The sequence below is a fragment of the Thermoascus crustaceus genome, assembly GCF_041956765.1.
Source record: "Thermoascus crustaceus strain CBS 181.67 unplaced genomic scaffold VTN00scaffold_2, whole genome shotgun sequence".
NCBI lineage: Eukaryota > Fungi > Ascomycota > Eurotiomycetes > Eurotiales > Thermoascaceae > Thermoascus > Thermoascus crustaceus.
Genome location: NW_027192528.1, coordinates 339,950 through 358,328, shown reverse-complemented (window position 1 = coordinate 358,328; position 18,379 = coordinate 339,950). Strand labels below are relative to the sequence as shown.

Below are 18,379 nucleotides of genomic sequence, written 5' to 3'. Positions count from 1 at the left end.
GGGTGGTTAAATAATATTGATTCTGACACTGTGGAGGAAGCTCGTGAGGTGTTCCGCTCGGGCGGGTGTTCCGGTCGGCAGGGAATTACGTTAATTACTGTGTACATAAACCAGCAATAAATAATGTTATATAAAAATCCTAGTGGTTGACTTCTATAGCAGTGCGGACTAATAGAACAATTGTTCTTTTTCTCTTGTATGAAGGAAAAGCAGACAGATGAAAGAATTCTCTAGTCACTCGTCACTTACTTCTACAGTACACCCATGTCTCTTGCATTGCAGATCTCTCTACATAAGGTACAGACCGTACTAATGTATGCTGTGGCCAAAGCACACGATAATCCGTGGCCTCCGGCGGCCAAGTTAGCAGGGGTCATCCTGCAAGAAACAAATCTCGTGTGACACGATCCCTGACAAATAATAAATGCGTATTTTCGATCTTTGTACTACTGTGTCTGGATTAGGTAGTTTGCTGACATGGTCTGTTGAAGAAGCCAGATATGTGTGGACTGTATTGTAGCGTAGCTTTGTAGAAGGCCTGGTTGGTTGGTTGCGGCTATTTTTTTTCCTGCTCGACCCATTTCTTTGTAGGATAACCTAGCTTTATGGCCAAGCTTGATTTGAAATTGCACGAATACTGTCCTGGTTGCTGTCTGTATATCTATTATTGAAGATCAGCACCTATTATCGAGGAGTTCAGCATTGAGGTCAATCTCGCGCTGCTGACAGCCATGAGGAAAGAAGGAAATAAGGGATAAAGAAGCTCTTGGAAAGTCGGAGGCTTCAGTTACCGTGGTCCAAAAGTGCCGAGCGCTAATCTAGAATGATCGTACCCGTAGATAGTAAGCACTCCGTTCTGCTTAGTTCTTTCGAAGTGAACGGTTCATGGATGTCCCATGGATCTGCGTGTGGATCTATCCGCCATTGTTTTTCGGCGTTGTGCAACTGAATCCATGAGCCACGGACCGTACCGGAGACACTGTGGCTGAAGCTAGAGGATTCCATCCGGATCAAAACTTCAAGGCGCTTCCTGTTGGCTCTTGGGCCCCTATCCTCTCTTCTGACGCGAAGAAGGACCAACGGAAGAGAAAGTATTCTTGATCAATTCCCATAGGGCCTCGGGCTAGTAGCAACTAGGGGAGTAATGGTTCAGGAAAGGAAAAACATATCGGAGCCCAACACAGTATGGAGGACCCCGTAGACGGAGAGACAGGAGGCTGCGCCGCCCCCCTCCCGGAGGTGACCAGTAAGAACTTTCGCAGCAGCTGTAAGCAAACACGAGGAGAGCTATGCTTCATGCCTGGAGCCGCATATTCGTGATGACCGTTGGTAGTGAGACAGGATATCAGACAAATAAGGACTAGACACGCGTTAGCACACCACGCGGAGGGCCAGCAGTCCCCAGAAGGGTCGCGAGCTATACTGTGAACAGACGGCATACCATCTTGAGCTATTCTGGTTATGACGGTTATGCCGTCGTGGAAGAGGTTCGAAGCCGGCGGATGTGTCTCAGAGCGCGGCGGGCCGAGAAAGCTGGGCTGTGCTGCGCGAACATCGCGAAGTTAAGCCGCCACGCCGGCGGCCTGAAAGTGGGCGGGCGTTTCCAAGTTTAGATGCCCAGGGATCGATCGCCAAAGCAGCGAGCTGCTCGGATCGCCCTCTGTTGCCGATAGGCTGGAGCTGCTCTGGTTGCTGTCACTGAGGCTGAACGCGCATCCCGCCCTGCACGCTGTCCGTCATTTTGTTCCTCCTTCACGACCATCCTCCCGCCAAACTCGGTCTCTGGTGTCCTCATCGACAGGCTTGGGCCTTCTCCGCTCCTCCGACACCGTTATGTCTCGCGTCCCCTAACCGGAGGGGTGCCGTGCCAATTGGGGAAGAGCAAAGTGTTGCGAGAGTGACGATCATACCGCTCGAGACCGCCGTCAGATCAACGGGACCATCTCCCCCCATCCGCCGACGTCGACGTGCCGCAAACCGTTCTGCACATGGGTTAACACTGAACCTGGGAGATATACGATACGGGCCGGATCAGGAAAATCGAAAGAGCGTCGCTGGGAGTTGATTCAACATCGTGGATTGAAGGATCTGGCGGGGCTGACCTCCCCCAAGAGGTCGTCTCGATCTTACCAGACGGTCGTGATGTGTGCGGGTTATGATGCGAGACGGGAGGATGCGTCGAACCACCTGGAGAACTCATCCGCGTCGCAGCCGCGAGCTCCGTCGATTCAAGGCTGGAAAGGCCGGCGGAGAGCTCGCGCTGCGGGATGTGGTGGCTTCGTTCTTATCATGCTCGCATTGCTGTTGATATCGATGCTTCCTTCGGCGTCTGCGGTCTTCGTTGAATTCGACAACTGTCTCGAGGAGAGCATCATCCGCTCCAACCAGCTGCAGTTCGTTCCGATGAACGTGAGCGTCAGCTTCGACCCGGATAATGATCCCCACCCGCTCAACATCACGGTCTACGGCAACGTTTCTGGGATCGCACCGCAGGACCAGTCGTCGCCTTATCCCGCTCCTGACGATCCGCAATGGACGAACTCAAGCGACACCGTGGGCAAGATCGTGGATCTCAGCAAGTCCAACAACAAATATTCTACACTTTTCTCAAAGTTCGACGTGCTCAGCTTTACTCCTTACAATGAAGCGTCGAGGTTTTGCAACTCTGTGGTCCAGGGAACGTGTCCATTGGGCCCAGTCTTCTATGCCAACGCGTACGTCCCCATCAACCTACATTGTTCTTCTGTTTCGAACTGCTTCTAACGCTTCAGGTAGGAGCAACCTGTCAGAGTTGCGCGCCTTTTTCGTTCAGCAGGATATGCTCTCGTCCTACAGATTCGCTACCATAACCCCGACGTTAAGGGTCAGATCTGGGGATGCATCTAACGCTGATCTAGCCTGTATATCCATGCCGGTCACGCCGGCCCTTGGCACTGAGCTGGGTAGCGTGCTAACTTACATCCCTTTGGTCATCCTGGTGATGGTTGGGATCGCCACGATAACTGCCGCAATCTACAGTCCTTGGGGATCCACAGACCTTTTTCGATGGACAAGCAATTATGGTCGCGACGAGGATCTTCTCAGGCTGGTCACGCCTGGCTTCGGTGATTGCTTACAGTACATTCAATTCGTTGTCTTGACGGGTGGTCTGAGCTTAAATTATCCAGGATATTATCAGCCGCTCGTGAGTCAGGCTACCTGGTCCACTCTGATGTTCAATGAGAGTTTCGTCAGCCATGGGGGTGGGCGATCTGCGATCGTGGACGGCATATACGTCGTCAACGGTACCTATGGGCTAGAGAGACTAAGTCGGTTGGTTGGGATGTCCGAAGCAAAAGATATATGGCCCGGCATGGCTGTCTGGTTGCTTGTTATCCTGGGAAGCGTCACTTGCCTGATCCAGTTGGCATTCGGGTTTCGATGGCTGCACCGTCAAATTGCCCACGTCCCTGAGGAAGACCTTCGGGCCAAGAACATGCCTTTCACCGTTGGCACCGTCGTCCGGATCGTCTTCAACTACCTGTTTCTCCCACTTGTTTCTCTGTCCATGTTCCAGTTGGTTGCTGCGCGCGATTCTCCAGCGTATTCTGTCGTCTTGGCTGTTATTTTCATTGTAGCGCTGATCTGTTTCGCCATTTGGCTGATACGTCTCATTGTGACCACCCGTCCCAGATCCTATCTGTTTGATGACCTCTCGACAGTCCTTCTCTATGGACCTCTTTATAACACGTTTTCAGATGACGCAGCGCCCTTTGCCTTGGTTCCCATATTCATCACGTTCATCCGCGGTGTCGCAATCGGAGCAGTCCAATCGTCGGGTGTAGCCCAGCTTGTTCTCCTCGCAATATGTGAAGTCATTTTTGTCCTGACTCTCACCGCCTTCCGACCTTTCCCATCTCCTAGTTCTATGAATCTCTACCATGCCTGCTTCTCTATCATCCGGTTTGTGGTGTTACTTCTAGCGGTGTCCTTCGTTCCTTCTCTGGGTGTTTCAGAGGCAGCGCGCGGCTGGATCGGGTACATCATACTGTTCATACATGCGATGGTTCTTGTTTTCGGATTCTTCTTGAACGCTCTGCAGACATTGATAGAGGTCTTAGCCCGACTCGCCGGTGCTGGAGGTTATGAAGGCGGCGCAACTCGTGGCGGCCTTGCCAAGGTTTTCGGCATGCGTCAACTTTCCCGCCGCGATCCTAGGCGTGACGCTGGCACACGTCAAAGCATGAACTCTGAGGCTGCAATGCTTGCGAATATGGAGGACAGAAGGTCGGGCCAATTTGAAGGGTCAAGGGCTAGAAGCCTCTCAGGAAGTTCTGCTATGCTGTTGAATCGTCCTGGTGCAAGTGATGGCAGAGCTAGCCTGGGCTATGATACCGGAAGTCGTGGCCATAGTAGAGCTAACAGTAGTGGCCCGTACACGCCGACCACAGTGGGAGGCAGTGCGATTTCTCCTGGTTACCAGGTGATGGGTAGCGGGTCACCAGGAGGCGTCGCAATTATCGGTATGGAATCTCGTGATCCATACTATCGGCCCCCGAGACCAAGGAGGAGAACGTTGGATAACCCCGACGCGGAGAGGAACCGTGGACATGGGAAGACAGGAGACGATCCCGATGACGATGGAATAGACGGTCCATCAGGCTCCGGGGCAGATACCCCTGTGGCTGCTTATCGTTCGGGTTCAAAGGAAGATCCCGACTATGGAGAGCCTCGACCAAGGGCGGACTATGCTGTCCGCGAAGTTGACTTCTATTACCGAGTCCGCGGGCCAGCGCTTTCTCACACGGGTACCCGTAAATTGAAGACGGGCCCTGCTGATCCGACCGGCCCGGTCTCGTCCGCAAGGAGCTGGTTCCAACGTCTATTGGGAGGGAAAACGAAAGAAAAGGGAAAAGGGTTCGAAGTTGTTCGAGGTGGAAGGGCACCTCCTCCTGGCCTGTTCCCCCCAACCGAAGGTGAGATGTTCCATGAGCCGTATCGAGACGATCCCGACGCACGAGATTCCGACGATGCGGGCAATGAGCCGACGGCTGGTGGTCTCCCGCGTCAAGGTGAAGGTCCTTACCGTGATTCCGACGACGGGGAAAATGCACGAACAGAAGATTCAGGAGCGCCGAATCTACCACCGATCGACTCTGGCGGTGCAATTGAGCTTCCAAACCGCGCGGAGTCCCAAAGTAGCACGCAAGGGGCCACGGCTGTTGGAACTCGATCACTATCAGCTGTTCCGAGAAAGAGCTCTAGGCGAGTTTCCTCTATAGATACTATAAACCAGGATAAGGATGAAGCACAATCTGCAGCTGCTGTTGCAGACACACCGACACAACATCTGCAGCCTTCTAATTCCCAACGATTGCCGTTCAGCGGGAAGCACTCCGGTAACAGAGACCGAACTGTTTCCCTTGCTTCCACTGTCGCTTCAACGGCTTCAAGCAATCCCCAGGTTGCAGCAGACGAGAACGACAACCCGAGTACCAGCACGAGGCCCAGACATAAATCTGCCTTGGGAAGCTTTGCATCGGACACAGAGAATGATCGGCCGTCAAGTATGGGATACGTCCCACAGCATCGAACCAGTGACAATATCCACGAAGCTAGCCCGGACGATGAGGTGTCTTTCCGTGGAAGTTCGGCTGAACTTGTTGGGGCACCCCCTCCCAACGAACCGGCGGAAGAAAATTGACAACAGTAATTCAACCTTTGAAGACGTTGAGGCCTTTTCTTGCTTAATAAGTGCTGAATCTTGATACCTCCACCTAGTTCATGTTCATATCTTTTCTACATGATCTGCTGTGTGTTCTGCTGTTGGGCATCCTCTCTGTTGCACGTCCATGCCGAGCTCACGAATCTCCTTTTCGTCTTTGCGTTTCACAAAAGCTTTTTTTTTGTTATTCTCTGGGCGTTTGAAGTGATATTTTGATGGCATCCCTAAGAAGAAAAAGGGAGGTGCAAGCCGGCGGCAACGAATTTTCTTAGGCATATATCCAACGGGTTGTTTCCCCCCCCCCCCCGCAGAGCTTCTTTTTTTTCTTTCCGGCGCGCCATGGTTATTTGGAATCTTGTTGCAGATTTTCTTAGGACAGCAGATGGAATGGGCCTGTGCAAAACTCCTTGACAAGGATGAAGGCTCCCAATGTATATCATTCATGCTTTGATTCTTGTATGTACGAATATTTTTGGCCGAATAGCTTTACATTGAAACGGAATGAGCGAGCATTGGGGAACTGGAAATTGATAGTGTAAGTTATAGTAATACATAATCGGGTTATATGTTTGGAAGGCATGTATTGCAAAAGTTTCGTGGGTCCGAATTAAACAATATACTCCGCATGATGAAGAGGTCTTATATTTCAGGAATAGGAGGCGTGCTGAAGAGGGTATAGATACATATCGTCTGGATGAGCTACTGGTTCTAGGAGCAGTCTTAACTAAATCCTAGGTAAGGCTTAAGGGCTCTCTTAACTAGACTTTTAACTAGAAGTAAAACTATTAGAAGTACGCTGACTGCCAAGGCATAACTGATCACCCAGAAGACCCTTAGGGAGTTGGGCAATCAATAATGGAGGGTGGCTGAGTCCAAGCCAGTATTTTTAGTAGAGGCTTTTTAGCCAGGGACCCCCCCACTAAATCTTAACTAGAGTTTAGTTAAGCCTCCCCTAAAGTTCGGGGGACTCGGAACCTGAAACACTGCTACATCTTAGGCGAGACGCCGCAGGGCTTCGCCAATCAGGTGCAGAGGGGTCCCCGGGCTGGAAGGGCGCAGTGATCTGGGCATGCACGGGGGAGACCTCGTCTCTTATTATAGTTGTCGAAGGGGAAGGGTTCAGAACTTGCTCCTGCTGTTGGTTTGCTGTTTAGGTATCTGATGTGCCCTGCCTAGGATAGTATGACGCTGCGTCTGGTTTCGATAGTAGGAGTTTCTTAGCTATCAGTAAGGTATTATGCTGGTCTTCCACCCGGTTTCGATGTATAGTACAGTACTACGATTCTTCCATGCTCCCGATCTCCTTCGGCCCGGAGTCTGGAACCTGCAAAAATTTTCCCCGCCGTGAACCAGAGCGAAGAAAAACGAGAGGCTCTGATCTGATCTCGTACGCGTGGCGACGCTGCGGGCAGGCGGTCTAGAGGCCTCGGGCCACCATTGGCCAGGCCCACGACACAGGGTCTCCTGACATCAATCGGTATCAGGAAGTCTGGCAGACGACCAGGAAAGCCTCCCCATCCTTACTTGCTCCTCTCGCCCTTTCTCTGTCGCTTTCTTCCTTGTATTCCCTACTCCTTCATTATACCCTCGCTCGAGAGCTCGACCAGACGGCCAGCGACCGGGAGTCTACAGGAGTCGTGGCGTTCCCTAGGAGGCGGTTCCGCAGAAACCGCACGTAAGTTCCCCGCGGCGAATCGCTCCCAATCCTCCGACGCCAGGGTACAGCGCTTTCGCCCTCTGGCAAGGCTGCGGCATGGCAGAACAGATGAAGTGAATAGTATCGCTGACCCTTGTAGAGCTAGGCAGAAAGCACTTTTTGGTCTAAAAAAAAATTCGGCGAGGCTGGAACCACGTCGAGGCTTCTCTATTCTAAACCCTTTCCCCGAAGATAAGCGCCCTGTTACGAACGGACACCACGATTCAAATCACTCGCTTCGAGAGCGCACAAATTCAGACTTAGCTTTCGAAATAATAAAATACGTTGGGGATAGGCTCTAGAATTTATTTCGCCGCTTTTTTTTGGGTCCAGCGCTCTTGTTCCCCTCCTATCATCATCAACCCTGGACTTTCCGCGCCGCGCAGTCAATGACGGCCCGTCGTCGAAGCGGCGGAGATTGGCCTCATCTCCATTGACAGGGAGACAGTTATCGTCATCGTCGTCGTCTTCGTCTTCGTCTTCATCCTCTTCGTCTTTACCCCGGCTGCCGCTGTTGTCGTCTGCGACGGTCCCGCCGTCCTCACGAAGGTTCATGTCGTCGCATTCGAGCTCCTCCTCATCTACCTCTTCTTTTTCTACGCCGGGCACTGCATCCGCAGCCTCTTCTGGTTCCCGCCCTGCTGGTTCGGGCTCGGGTTCAGGAACACTTCTGAGGAACTCTGCGGCTGGTATTAGCGCATCTGTGACCGAGCCAGATGGAGGACTTGAGACGGAGAACCAGATGGAGAGGGGGCGGGCCAGCATAATTGCTACAGATCGCACGAAAGGGTCAGATAGTACTGGTGACGATATTGCGATGCTTAGGGAAGGGGGAGACCCTGGTCCGAGTAGTAGAGCGGAATCCCATAATCGGCCTCTCCCATCGGTGTCGTCATCGACGTGTGAAGAACCTCGTACTCCTGGTTCATCCAACGTCAATGCCATCGACCTCACCTCCTCATCTCCTCCGGAGCCTCTTCCCCCCGAGCAGAGTCTCAATTCTCCCACACTTCCACGGCCACAGAACAATTTCGTCGAGTACATCCTGCCGCGTTGGCAGCCTGACTCGGAGGTCAACAGGTGTCCGATCTGCGGGACGCAATTCAGCTTCTGGTACAGGAAACACCACTGTCGGAAATGTGGACGAGTCGTGTGTGCCTCTTGTTCACCACACCGGATCACGATTCCAAGGCAATTCATTGTGCGTCCGCCAGAACAAGACAGGCGTCCTGCATCCATGTTCGTTCAACCGAGCACTGCTTTTTCGCAGATTGTCTCTGGGGATGGTTCGACACAATCTCTCCAGCAGGACGAGCACTACATAAATCCGGCTCTGGGTGGCGGAGAGGAAGTCCGTCTCTGCAATCCATGCGTTCCGGATCCAAATCCAGATCCTCCTCTTGGATATGGTGCTGTTAGATCAGGTATTGCGAGTCCGGACTGGGTGTCGGGACGATCAGCGCTGCAATTACGCCAGGCTATGCACCGGACTCATCATTCTCTGTCCTCGGCAATGTTCGGCTCAGGGCGAGAGGCAGACCGTGAGCTGCGGAGACAGCGTGGACGTGGCATGATCGTATGTCTTCCCTGTTCTACGGTAGATTTCAATTCCAATTTTTAACCAAATCTAGTTCCAGACCGACACTTCTGAGATGAATAGAGGAAACCGGGCTGGAGATCCAAACGACCTTTCATCTTATGGAGGTTTTGCGTACACTATGGTTCCAAATTTCCAGGGACTTCCCCCGCGGTACCAGTCTCCACGACATTCTGAGCATCCGCCCCACTCCCCACCTGCATACTCGTCCCCGCGCTCTTTCTCCGGACTGGTAAGCTGCCAAACACTCCTCTCCTATATTACTGTAGTCAGCTTGGCAGAGTGCAAATCTTGAACTAACTAGTTAAATCAGTCTGGATCACTTGCGTCGCGGGCATTTGGACCCTATTATCGGGACCATTCAGAGGAGGGCGTCGGCTCCTCGTCTACACGCCCGGGCCGTGTCAGATCGCTTGTCGAGGCCGAGCGGTCTCGACATGCATCCCGCTTTCATCGCACTCGCATTGACGAGAGCGATCTGTGTCCCATCTGTAACCGGCCGCTCCCTCCCCGGGGCCCTGATGGTAACGAAGAGGCTCGAGAAGCACATGTCCGGGAGTGCATTGAGGGCCATTCACGAGGCGGTCGTTCTTCGCCTAACCGTGGAAGCCCTTCGTCTCAGCCTCCTCTGACGACGCGGATGCTTGCATTTACCGCTACGGAAAAAGACTGCGTCGGGCAGGACGGCGGCGCGCAGGAGTGCACGATCTGTATGGAAGAGTACGAGGTTGGGGAGCAGCTGGCGCGACTCGAGTGCCTGTGCAAATTCCATAAGGCATGTATCGTCGAGTGGTTCGAGCGGAAAAAGGAGTGCCCTGTGCATAAGGTCTCTTGAGCTGGTCTTGTACCTGGTCCGGTGTTTTTTCACATTTCCCGGTTATTATTTATAGCTTTGGTGGCCTGGAGTTGGTGTTTGTCTCCTAAAGTTCACACATCTTGTTCATCGGGCTTGAATCTCGAATTTGTCGAGCTATTCCCTTAACCCTGGCTACGTACCTTACCTACCTACCACCTACCCCACTTCGAATAGACAAGGCGTTTGTATTCTGTTCTTTTTCTCCTTTTCCGTCCTATGTGTATTCCCCCCGTCGTCACATGCGCGCTTTTTCTTCTGTTCTATCCGATTTTTCATGTGGGGTTCTTGTTGTTGCTGCCACTTGGAATGGAGGTATTATATCCTTAGGAGTTGATCTGTCTTTGGTGGCGCTCTGCAGTGTGGGAAGGAATCGGTCGATACAGTATGGATGGCGTAAATAGCTTTCAATGAAATGATTGTGACAAAGACTGTAGGATAAACTGGACATCTATTTAGTCTGGTCTATGTCTTGTTTTTCTTATCATCTGGATCGGATAGCTTCACTCCAGGGAAAGTAAATAATATGCATAAGAGTTTGATGCAGCTCCTGTAAAGACGGCCATGATTGAAGTGATGAAGCTACCTGTATAGACATTTAGTATAGTCATATTGCATATGTGACAAACTTTTTTATCCCTTTATAGGTCTGTTCTCTTTTGCTTCACTTGCAAGAATTGTCCATTGTCAGATATTGTCTGTTCGTCACCACTCACCGCCCTGGATGGACCAAGCCGTCCAAGATGCTCACGTGACAGGTCACTTCCCAACAGAGTTAGCGCGCTGGCAGCGCTAGGCCGGGGTCTCGACGCTAGTGGCGGCTCTGCTAAGATCCATCCAGAACCTGGTGAACAAAGCATCCAGCTTTGCTCCCTTCACCTTCACGGCTGGCTCGGGGAACTCGTCCTGTCATCCACCCGAGATTCCCAGCTTGCTGTTGTGTCTTCTCTGTGGTGATCACTGTGAAACATCAGCTGGTGCTATCTTTTCTTTTTTCCCCTGTGGCAACGCTGCTGCCGTCTCGCTCTCACCGGTCTTTTCCGCTGAGCGCGACGCGCCCTCTCGCGGCTCACCAGTGTTGCTCGAACTTCTCTCGCTGACCGGTTGATTTCCTTTTGTACAAGATGGCGGAGTACGACGAGACCTACGAGGATGAGTACTACGATGAGGTGGAGGAGGGAATCACCTCCGAGGACTGTTGGACGGTCATCTCGTCCTTCTTCGAGTCCAAGGGTCTAGTGTCGCAGCAGCTGGACTCGTTCGATGAGTTCATCTCCTCGACGATGCAGGAGCTGGTGGAGGAGCAAGGAGCCGTCACTCTCGATCAAACCCTGCCGCCCGCCGAAGATGAAGTCGACCCCGTCGTCCTTCGCCGCTACGAGCTCAAGTTCGGAACTGTCATGCTGGCCCGCCCTTCGATGACTGAGGGTGACGGTGCCACGAGTATCATGCTGCCTCAGGAAGCCCGTCTGCGAAACCTGACCTACGCTTCGCCGCTCTACCTGGGGATTACGAAGAGGATTACCGAGGGCCGCGAGAGGCCCGTGGCGGACCGTGACGATGAAGAGGGCATGGACGGAGACGAGGACCGCAAGCACAGGGGCACATACCTGCACTGGGAGCAGAAGGAGCTCCCGCCGGACCAGGCGGAGGAGGAGAATATCTTCATCGGGAAGATGCCGATCATGCTGAAGTCCAAATACTGTATCCTGAAGGATCTGAGTGAGCAGTCGCTCTACAACTGGAATGAGTGCCCCTACGACTCCGGTGGTTACTTCATCATCAACGGAAGCGAGAAGGTTCTGATCGCGCAGGAACGGAGTGCTGGTAACATTGTCCAGGTGTTCAAGAAGGCGCCGCCCAGCCCGACCCCGTACGTCGCGGAGATTCGAAGTGCTGTTGAGAAGGGATCGAGAATTCTTTCGCAATTGTCACTGAAGCTATTCGCAAAGGGAGACAGTGCCAAGGGAGGATTTGGTCCTACGATCCGGTCTACCTTGCCTTATATCAAGACGGATATCCCCATCGTCGTCGTCTTCAGAGCTCTCGGTGTCGTGTCCGATGAGGACATCCTGAACCACATTTGCTACGACCGAAATGATACCCCTATGATGGAGATGCTGAAGCCTTGTATTGAAGAAGGTTTCGTCATCCAGGACCGTGAGGTTGCGCTGGACTTTATCAGTAAGAGAGGCTCGTCACAGACCAGCATGAACCATGAGAGGCGTGTGAGATACGCGAGGGAGATCATGCAGAAGGAGTTCCTGCCTCACATCTCCCAGAGTGAGGGTAGCGAGACTCGAAAGGCGTTCTTCCTGGGCTACATGGTCCACCGCCTGCTCCAGTGCGCGTTGGGACGTCGCGATGTTGACGACCGTGACCACTTTGGAAAGAAGCGTCTGGACCTTGCTGGTCCCCTTCTTGCAACTCTTTTCCGCACTCTCTTTACCAGACTTACTAGAGATCTCCAGAGATATGTCCAGAGATGTGTGGAGACTAACCGTGAGATCTACTTGAACATCGGTGTCAAGGCTAGCACGTTGACCGGAGGTCTCAAATATGCCCTTGCCACGGGTAACTGGGGTGAGCAGAAGAAGGCAGCAAGCTCCAAGGCGGGTGTGTCGCAGGTGCTGTCACGCTATACCTACGCGTCTACGCTTTCGCATCTTCGCCGTACGAACACACCGATCGGCCGTGATGGAAAGATTGCAAAGCCTCGCCAGCTTCACAACACGCACTGGGGTCTGGTCTGTCCGGCAGAGACGCCTGAAGGTCAGGCTTGTGGTCTGGTCAAGAACTTGGCTCTCATGTGCTATATCACCGTCGGTACTCCTAGCGAGCCGATTATCGACTTCATGATCCAGCGAAACATGGAAGTGCTGGAAGAGTTCGAGCCGCAGGTGACACCAAACGCAACGAAGGTGTTTGTCAATGGTGTCTGGGTCGGAGTACACAGAGATCCTGCTCACCTCGTCAACACCGTCCTTTCCCTTCGTCGGCGCAATATGATCTCCCACGAGGTCAGCTTGGTCAGAGATATCCGTGATCGGGAGTTCAAGATCTTCACCGACGCTGGTCGTGTCTGCAGACCGCTCTTCGTTATCGACAACGATCCCAAGAGCGAGAACTGCGGCTCCCTGGTGCTCAACAAGGAACACATCCACAGACTCGAACAGGACAAGGAGCTGCCTCCCGACATGGATCCGGAGGAACGCAGAGAACGGTACTTCGGCTGGGACGGCCTGGTCAAGTCGGGTGTCGTGGAGTATGTCGATGCTGAAGAGGAAGAGACGATCATGATTGTCATGACGCCTGAGGATCTTGAGATCTCGAAGCAACTGCAGGCTGGTTATGCCCTGCCCGAGGATGAGGGCGGCGATCCGAACAAGCGTGTGCGGTCTGTGCTGAGCCAGAAGGCACACACTTGGACGCACTGTGAGATCCATCCTAGTATGATTCTCGGCATCTGTGCCAGTATCATTCCATTCCCCGACCATAACCAGTCGCCCCGTAACACCTACCAGTCTGCAATGGGTAAACAAGCTATGGGTGTGTTCCTTACGAACTTTGACCAGCGGATGGAGACGATGGCGAACATCTTGTACTATCCTCAGAAGCCGCTCGCGACAACGCGGTCCATGGAGTTCCTCAAGTTCCGAGAACTGCCTGCAGGACAGAATGCCATTGTCGCCATTGCCTGTTACTCAGGATACAACCAAGAAGATTCCGTCATCATGAACCAGAGCAGTATCGACCGTGGTCTCTTCCGAAGTCTGTTCTACCGTACCTACACCGACTCGGAGAAGATGGTCGGTTTGACGGTGGTCGAGCGCTTCGAGAAGCCGATGCGCTCCGACACGATTGGTATGAGGAAGGGTACTTACGACAAGATCGACGAAGACGGTATCATTGCTCCTGGCGTCCGTGTGTCCGGTGAAGATATTATCATCGGAAAGACCGCGCCCCTTGCGCCCGAGGCAGAGGAGCTGGGACAGCGGACGAAGGCGCACACGAAGCTGGATGTCTCCACACCGCTGAGGAGTACCGAGAGTGGTATCGTCGACCAGGTTCTTATTTCTACGAGTAACGACGACTTGAAGTTCGTCAAAGTACGAATGAGGACCACGAAGATCCCGCAGATCGGTGACAAGTTCGCGTCTCGTCACGGACAGAAGGGTACCATCGGTATCACCTACCGGCAGGAAGACATGCCGTTTACGCGAGAGGGTATTGTTCCGGACTTGATTATCAACCCGCACGCCATTCCCTCGCGTATGACAATCGCCCACTTGATCGAGTGTCAGCTGAGTAAGGTGTCCTCGCTGCGTGGATTTGAGGGTGATGCCACGCCCTTCACGGATGTCACGGTCGACTCGGTTTCCCGCCTGCTGCGCGAGCACGGCTACCAGTCTCGTGGCTTCGAGGTCATGTACAACGGCCACACAGGCCGCAAGCTTGTGGCACAGGTATTCTTGGGACCGACGTACTACCAGCGTCTGCGACACATGGTGGATGACAAGATCCACGCCCGTGCACGTGGTCCGACCCAGATCCTGACGAGACAGCCGGTGGAGGGTAGAGCTCGAGACGGTGGTCTGCGTTTCGGAGAGATGGAGCGCGACTGTATGATCGCCCACGGCGCAAGCGCCTTCTTGAAGGAGCGTCTGTTCGATGTGTCGGATCCGTTCCGTGTCCACATCTGCGATGACTGCGGTCTGATGACGCCTATCGCGTAAGTACCATGATCTTGTCTGTTAACCGCGTGCTTTTGCTAACATGTGTCTAGTAAACTCAAGAAGGGTCTCTTCGAATGCCGTCTGTGCAACAACAAGCACCGGATCTCGCAGGTCCACATCCCGTACGCGGCCAAACTGCTGTTCCAGGAGCTGGCGGCCATGAACATCGCGGCACGGATGTTTACCAACCGATCTGGAGTGTCTGTGCGATAAATGCGATCCGATATCTCCGCTGGCAGATGATGGACTAACCACGCTTTTTTTTCAACGCTAATAATCCCCACTAGACTTGCATCTCGTGTCGTCGCGGCCATGCCCGCGTTCCTAGTTTCCGCTGTGGATCTCGAGACGAGACGTCTTGCGGAACCCCCACGACGACCACGAGAGCGTTCATACTATTTTTAGTTTCCTTTTTTTTTTCTCTCTATCGAATTTCCTTTCTCGGGAGAGAGAATGGCACGAGCTTTGCATTGTTCTGTTGCGGCGTACAGCGAATATGTAATTGACTTTTTTTTCTTCTCTTTTTCTGTTCTCTACGACTGGGGAGGTGGAGCGGAAACGGCAGGCAAAACTCATGAAAGTTCAGCCATGGGTTTTTCTTCAGACTGAATGTTTTTGGATTTCTCTTCTCCCGTGTTCCTCTCGTCGAGCGCGAACAGACGCCGGAGAGGGGCGGCGCGAGCCTTAGCTGGTGGGACCCTCATGGACATGTATGTACTGTAGCTACCTGATGTAGAGAAATAAACGCCCGGCCGATGAATCTGACATGTCGATACTACGTGGTTCTGCTCGATGCAGATGAAGAGACATCTAGTAGAGCGGGGACCGGCCTGGACCGGCCCTGAGCAGAAGCTTGAGGTTGTTGTTGGCGATGTTTGGGTCATGGTTGGTCGTCTGTATGTAGAGTAAGCTGCAGAGGGCGCAGAAACCTCCGCAGGTGTGTAGTGGGCGGATGTTTCGAGTCGGGCGCCAAAGATAGAAACCCGGTTGGAAGAACATCCCTCTTCGCGACCTCTCGTTCGTCCCCTCTTTTCGTGTTTTCCACCGCTATCTCTGAAGAGGAAAAGAGGCAGATTCTCTCCCTGCTTGTAACCCCGCGCGCACGGCCAATCAAGCCGGTGCTCTACGCGCCCCAACATCTTCCCCGCGATCTGCTGCGCGTTATTGGCAGAGATGCCTTGCACCCTTCGTCTGCCATCTCTCGATTCCTGCTGCGTCCCACCGGGTCCTCTATGGAGTACAGGACATCGGGCCTGCTGCCTTAGTCGTGGTGGTTTGCTCCGATCGCTTAAGACCCTTCGATCTGCCGCCCAGTTCGCAACCTCTTCTTCTTCTTCTTTTCTCTCCTTTCTTTCTTCAGCAAGCCCTCTTGTTCTTTTCTTTAGAGCTGCCCTGAGTTTGTGGAGGTACCCTGTCGCACTGGTTGCGGCCTTGTTCAATTGCTTTTTGGTCGTTCTTGTTGTTCTTCCTTACCTATTCAAGTGTATAGACAGACAAGACGAGCTGTGCTCTCTCTCTGTCTTTGACCAGTTCTTCGGGGTGCTTCTGCGACTTTTATCAACTTCACAACATAATAGCGAAGTCTCTTGTTGCGTCGCCGGCTCGACGTGCTCGCTGTTGTGTTGCAGCTCTAATTGATCTTGCTCCAACTTGGACCTTTTGTCTCCCTTGTAGGGCTCACCGACTCAAGGTTCTTGTCTAATATTTTTTGTTTCATTTCCCGTTTTGGACAGCATACTACCAACGCAAAAAAAGGGCATATTTGTCTCCGTCTCGTCGCGTTTCAATTGCGATCGATCTTTAATCTTAATCAGTTCACCTTGAGAGGCTCTGGTAGCCTTTTTGTTAAAAAACAATACCGCCGCCGTGGATTCCCGCATCGTGTCTCGTCGTCAAGAACTTGTTGCATCGACCGCTCCTCTCGAGATCACTTCCGTCGCCGATTCTCGATCATCAGTCTGGATCGGCTCGCAAATCTCATCTAAGATCATCGCCACATCTTTCTGAAACCTCTGAGGTTTCCTGTTTTATCGATTCCCATTACCGTCGAGGAAGCTCTGTGCTTTTATAACTCCGACTTCGAAACGGGGATACATCAATCTTTGTGCCTTTTTCTGTCCATTACGGTACTTTCTTTTTAACGATATTATAATTTAATATTTATTTTTCCTACATCGTCTTTCAACTACTGCATAATGGCCGCCGTGCAGCTCACCTTTTCGCTTCGGACTTCCCCCAACGCCAAGACGGTTCATCTGGTTGGCTCCTGGGACAACTACTCTGGCCAGCTTCCTCTGTCTAAGGATGCTTCCAAGGCTGGTGCTTGGACGGGCAAGTTCCGCTTCCAGACGTCCGTGCTGCAGCTCGGTAGACGGTACTGGTACTACGTGAGTTGTGACTATCTATATACATCGTCTTGATTAGAAGGCTAACGATCTGAAGTATGTCATGGACGGATACCACGTCTCCCACGACCCCGCCGTCGAGTACACCGTCGAGCCCACCACCGGCCGGAAGCTCAACATCCTCGATGTCCCGGGCGGCAAGATCAACACCAACCTCCACGGCCGACGTGAATCCATCGACATCCCCAAGGGTCGTGCCCTGTCCCCGTCCAAGATCCAGCACCCGAAGCCCTCGAAGCCCTACGCGTCCCGTCAGATCCGCGAAGCGGACTTCGCGCCCACCGTGGAGCAGCTCACTGAGCGCTTCGCTGCCTCCCACCTGGACGAGTACGCCTATTCCGACTCGTCCTCCTACTCCAACAGCCCGCCCAGCTCCGTCGGCTCGTCCCTGTCCTCCCGATCGGGAAGCACCTCGCCATCGTCGCTCTCGTCCATGAGTGACCCTCCGACGCCCATCTGCCGCTGCGAGCGCTACGGCATCACCCGCAAGGGGGACAGGGTCAAGCTCGACTGCGGTGGCAGCCGATGTGGATACCGCACCGAGTCGTCCGACTCGAGCTGCTCGTCGGAGTCGGAGACTGACTCGGATGATGACTACAGAAGGGCGCGGAGCGCTGTGAGACGACAGGGCATTGTCGTTCGCCGATAAATAAAGCCGTCTGACGGATGCCAAATCTCCTCAGGAGAAGTTTTCGTTGACCGTTGCTTGGTTCTCGGACGAGAGAAATAAACATTGCGGCCGGATGAAAAGCATTCTTTAAACCAAAAAAAGTTTCACTCTTTTCAAATGGTTATGTCGCCGCCACATCGTTATCGAGTCAAGCAGACTGACTGCACGCCATCTGCGCAGTTCACATTCCTTCCTTCATACGGAAGTCCCTGTTCGACCGGTCCTAGCACTCGTCCCACTGCCTGAGGCTACGGAGTGAGCTGGTCTCGCTTCGTATCTTCCAGGCTGTGGAAACGAACCAATCATCAACTTAGCTGGACTTCGGTCTCGACGAACCAATCGAACGAAAGGAGGGAACAAACGACAAGCCCCGCCGCGTACCTACCCAGACATATGTACGCTATGGGAGGGTACGCCCGGGCGGGAGAGAAAAGAAAAAGAAGAAAAAAAAGGACAATTGATAAGGCCGTGTATCAGTCAGAATGTCAAGTTGAAAAGTCTCCTCTCGGCAGGAACGATTGGTGGAAAGAGTGAGGTTTGATTGATGCCCACGGCAATGAGAAAAATATCTAGTGATGTGATTGACATGCTGGCTTGACTGACCTGATGGATGGATCCTGAATATGGGGCTTGTTTTCCTATATCTCAGTCAATTTGGACTCTATCAGCTAGTCACTTAGCTACCTATGTATGTCCTGTACTGTATGTACATAGCTGC

General features: G+C 52.9%; 6 protein-coding genes across 6 annotated transcripts; 5 read left to right on the top strand and 1 right to left on the bottom strand.

Annotated features, from left to right (window-relative positions):
• Window positions 1–2,142: 2,142 nt before the first annotated feature.
• Window positions 2,143–5,683, top strand: VTN00DRAFT_3638 (uncharacterized protein; the record flags this gene model as incomplete). Its single annotated transcript, XM_069429977.1, has 2 exons — window positions 2,143–2,714; window positions 2,776–5,683. The coding sequence occupies 2 exons, from the start codon at window positions 2,143–2,145 to the stop codon at window positions 5,681–5,683; spliced, it is 3,480 nt and encodes a 1,159-aa protein (XP_069289159.1).
• A 1,921-nt stretch (window positions 5,684–7,604) lies between these two features.
• VTN00DRAFT_3637 (uncharacterized protein) lies at window positions 7,605–8,165 on the bottom strand (the record flags this gene model as incomplete). Its single annotated transcript, XM_069429976.1, has 1 exon — window positions 7,605–8,165. The coding sequence occupies one exon, from the start codon at window positions 8,163–8,165 to the stop codon at window positions 7,605–7,607; it is 561 nt and encodes a 186-aa protein (XP_069289158.1).
• Window positions 8,166–8,217: 52 nt separating this feature from the next.
• Window positions 8,218–9,832, top strand: VTN00DRAFT_3636 (uncharacterized protein; the record flags this gene model as incomplete). The annotated part of the gene is made up of 3 exons (XM_069429975.1): window positions 8,218–8,976; window positions 9,038–9,229; window positions 9,311–9,832. 3 exons carry the CDS (start codon window positions 8,218–8,220, stop codon window positions 9,830–9,832), a joined length of 1,473 nt encoding a protein of 490 aa, XP_069289157.1.
• A 1,142-nt stretch (window positions 9,833–10,974) lies between these two features.
• On the top strand, window positions 10,975–14,799 carry VTN00DRAFT_3635 (DNA-directed RNA polymerase II subunit RPB2; the record flags this gene model as incomplete). The annotated part of the gene is made up of 2 exons (XM_069429974.1): window positions 10,975–14,582; window positions 14,637–14,799. The coding sequence occupies 2 exons, from the start codon at window positions 10,975–10,977 to the stop codon at window positions 14,797–14,799; spliced, it is 3,771 nt and encodes a 1,256-aa protein (XP_069289156.1).
• A 1,982-nt stretch (window positions 14,800–16,781) lies between these two features.
• Window positions 16,782–17,640, top strand: VTN00DRAFT_3634 (uncharacterized protein; the record flags this gene model as incomplete). Its single annotated transcript, XM_069429973.1, has 2 exons — window positions 16,782–16,973; window positions 17,029–17,640. 2 exons carry the CDS (start codon window positions 16,782–16,784, stop codon window positions 17,638–17,640), a joined length of 804 nt encoding a protein of 267 aa, XP_069289155.1.
• A 138-nt stretch (window positions 17,641–17,778) lies between these two features.
• VTN00DRAFT_3633 (uncharacterized protein) lies at window positions 17,779–18,202 on the top strand (the record flags this gene model as incomplete). Its single annotated transcript, XM_069429972.1, has 2 exons — window positions 17,779–17,893; window positions 17,946–18,202. The coding sequence occupies 2 exons, from the start codon at window positions 17,779–17,781 to the stop codon at window positions 18,200–18,202; spliced, it is 372 nt and encodes a 123-aa protein (XP_069289154.1).
• Between the last annotated feature and the right edge of the window lie 177 nt (window positions 18,203–18,379).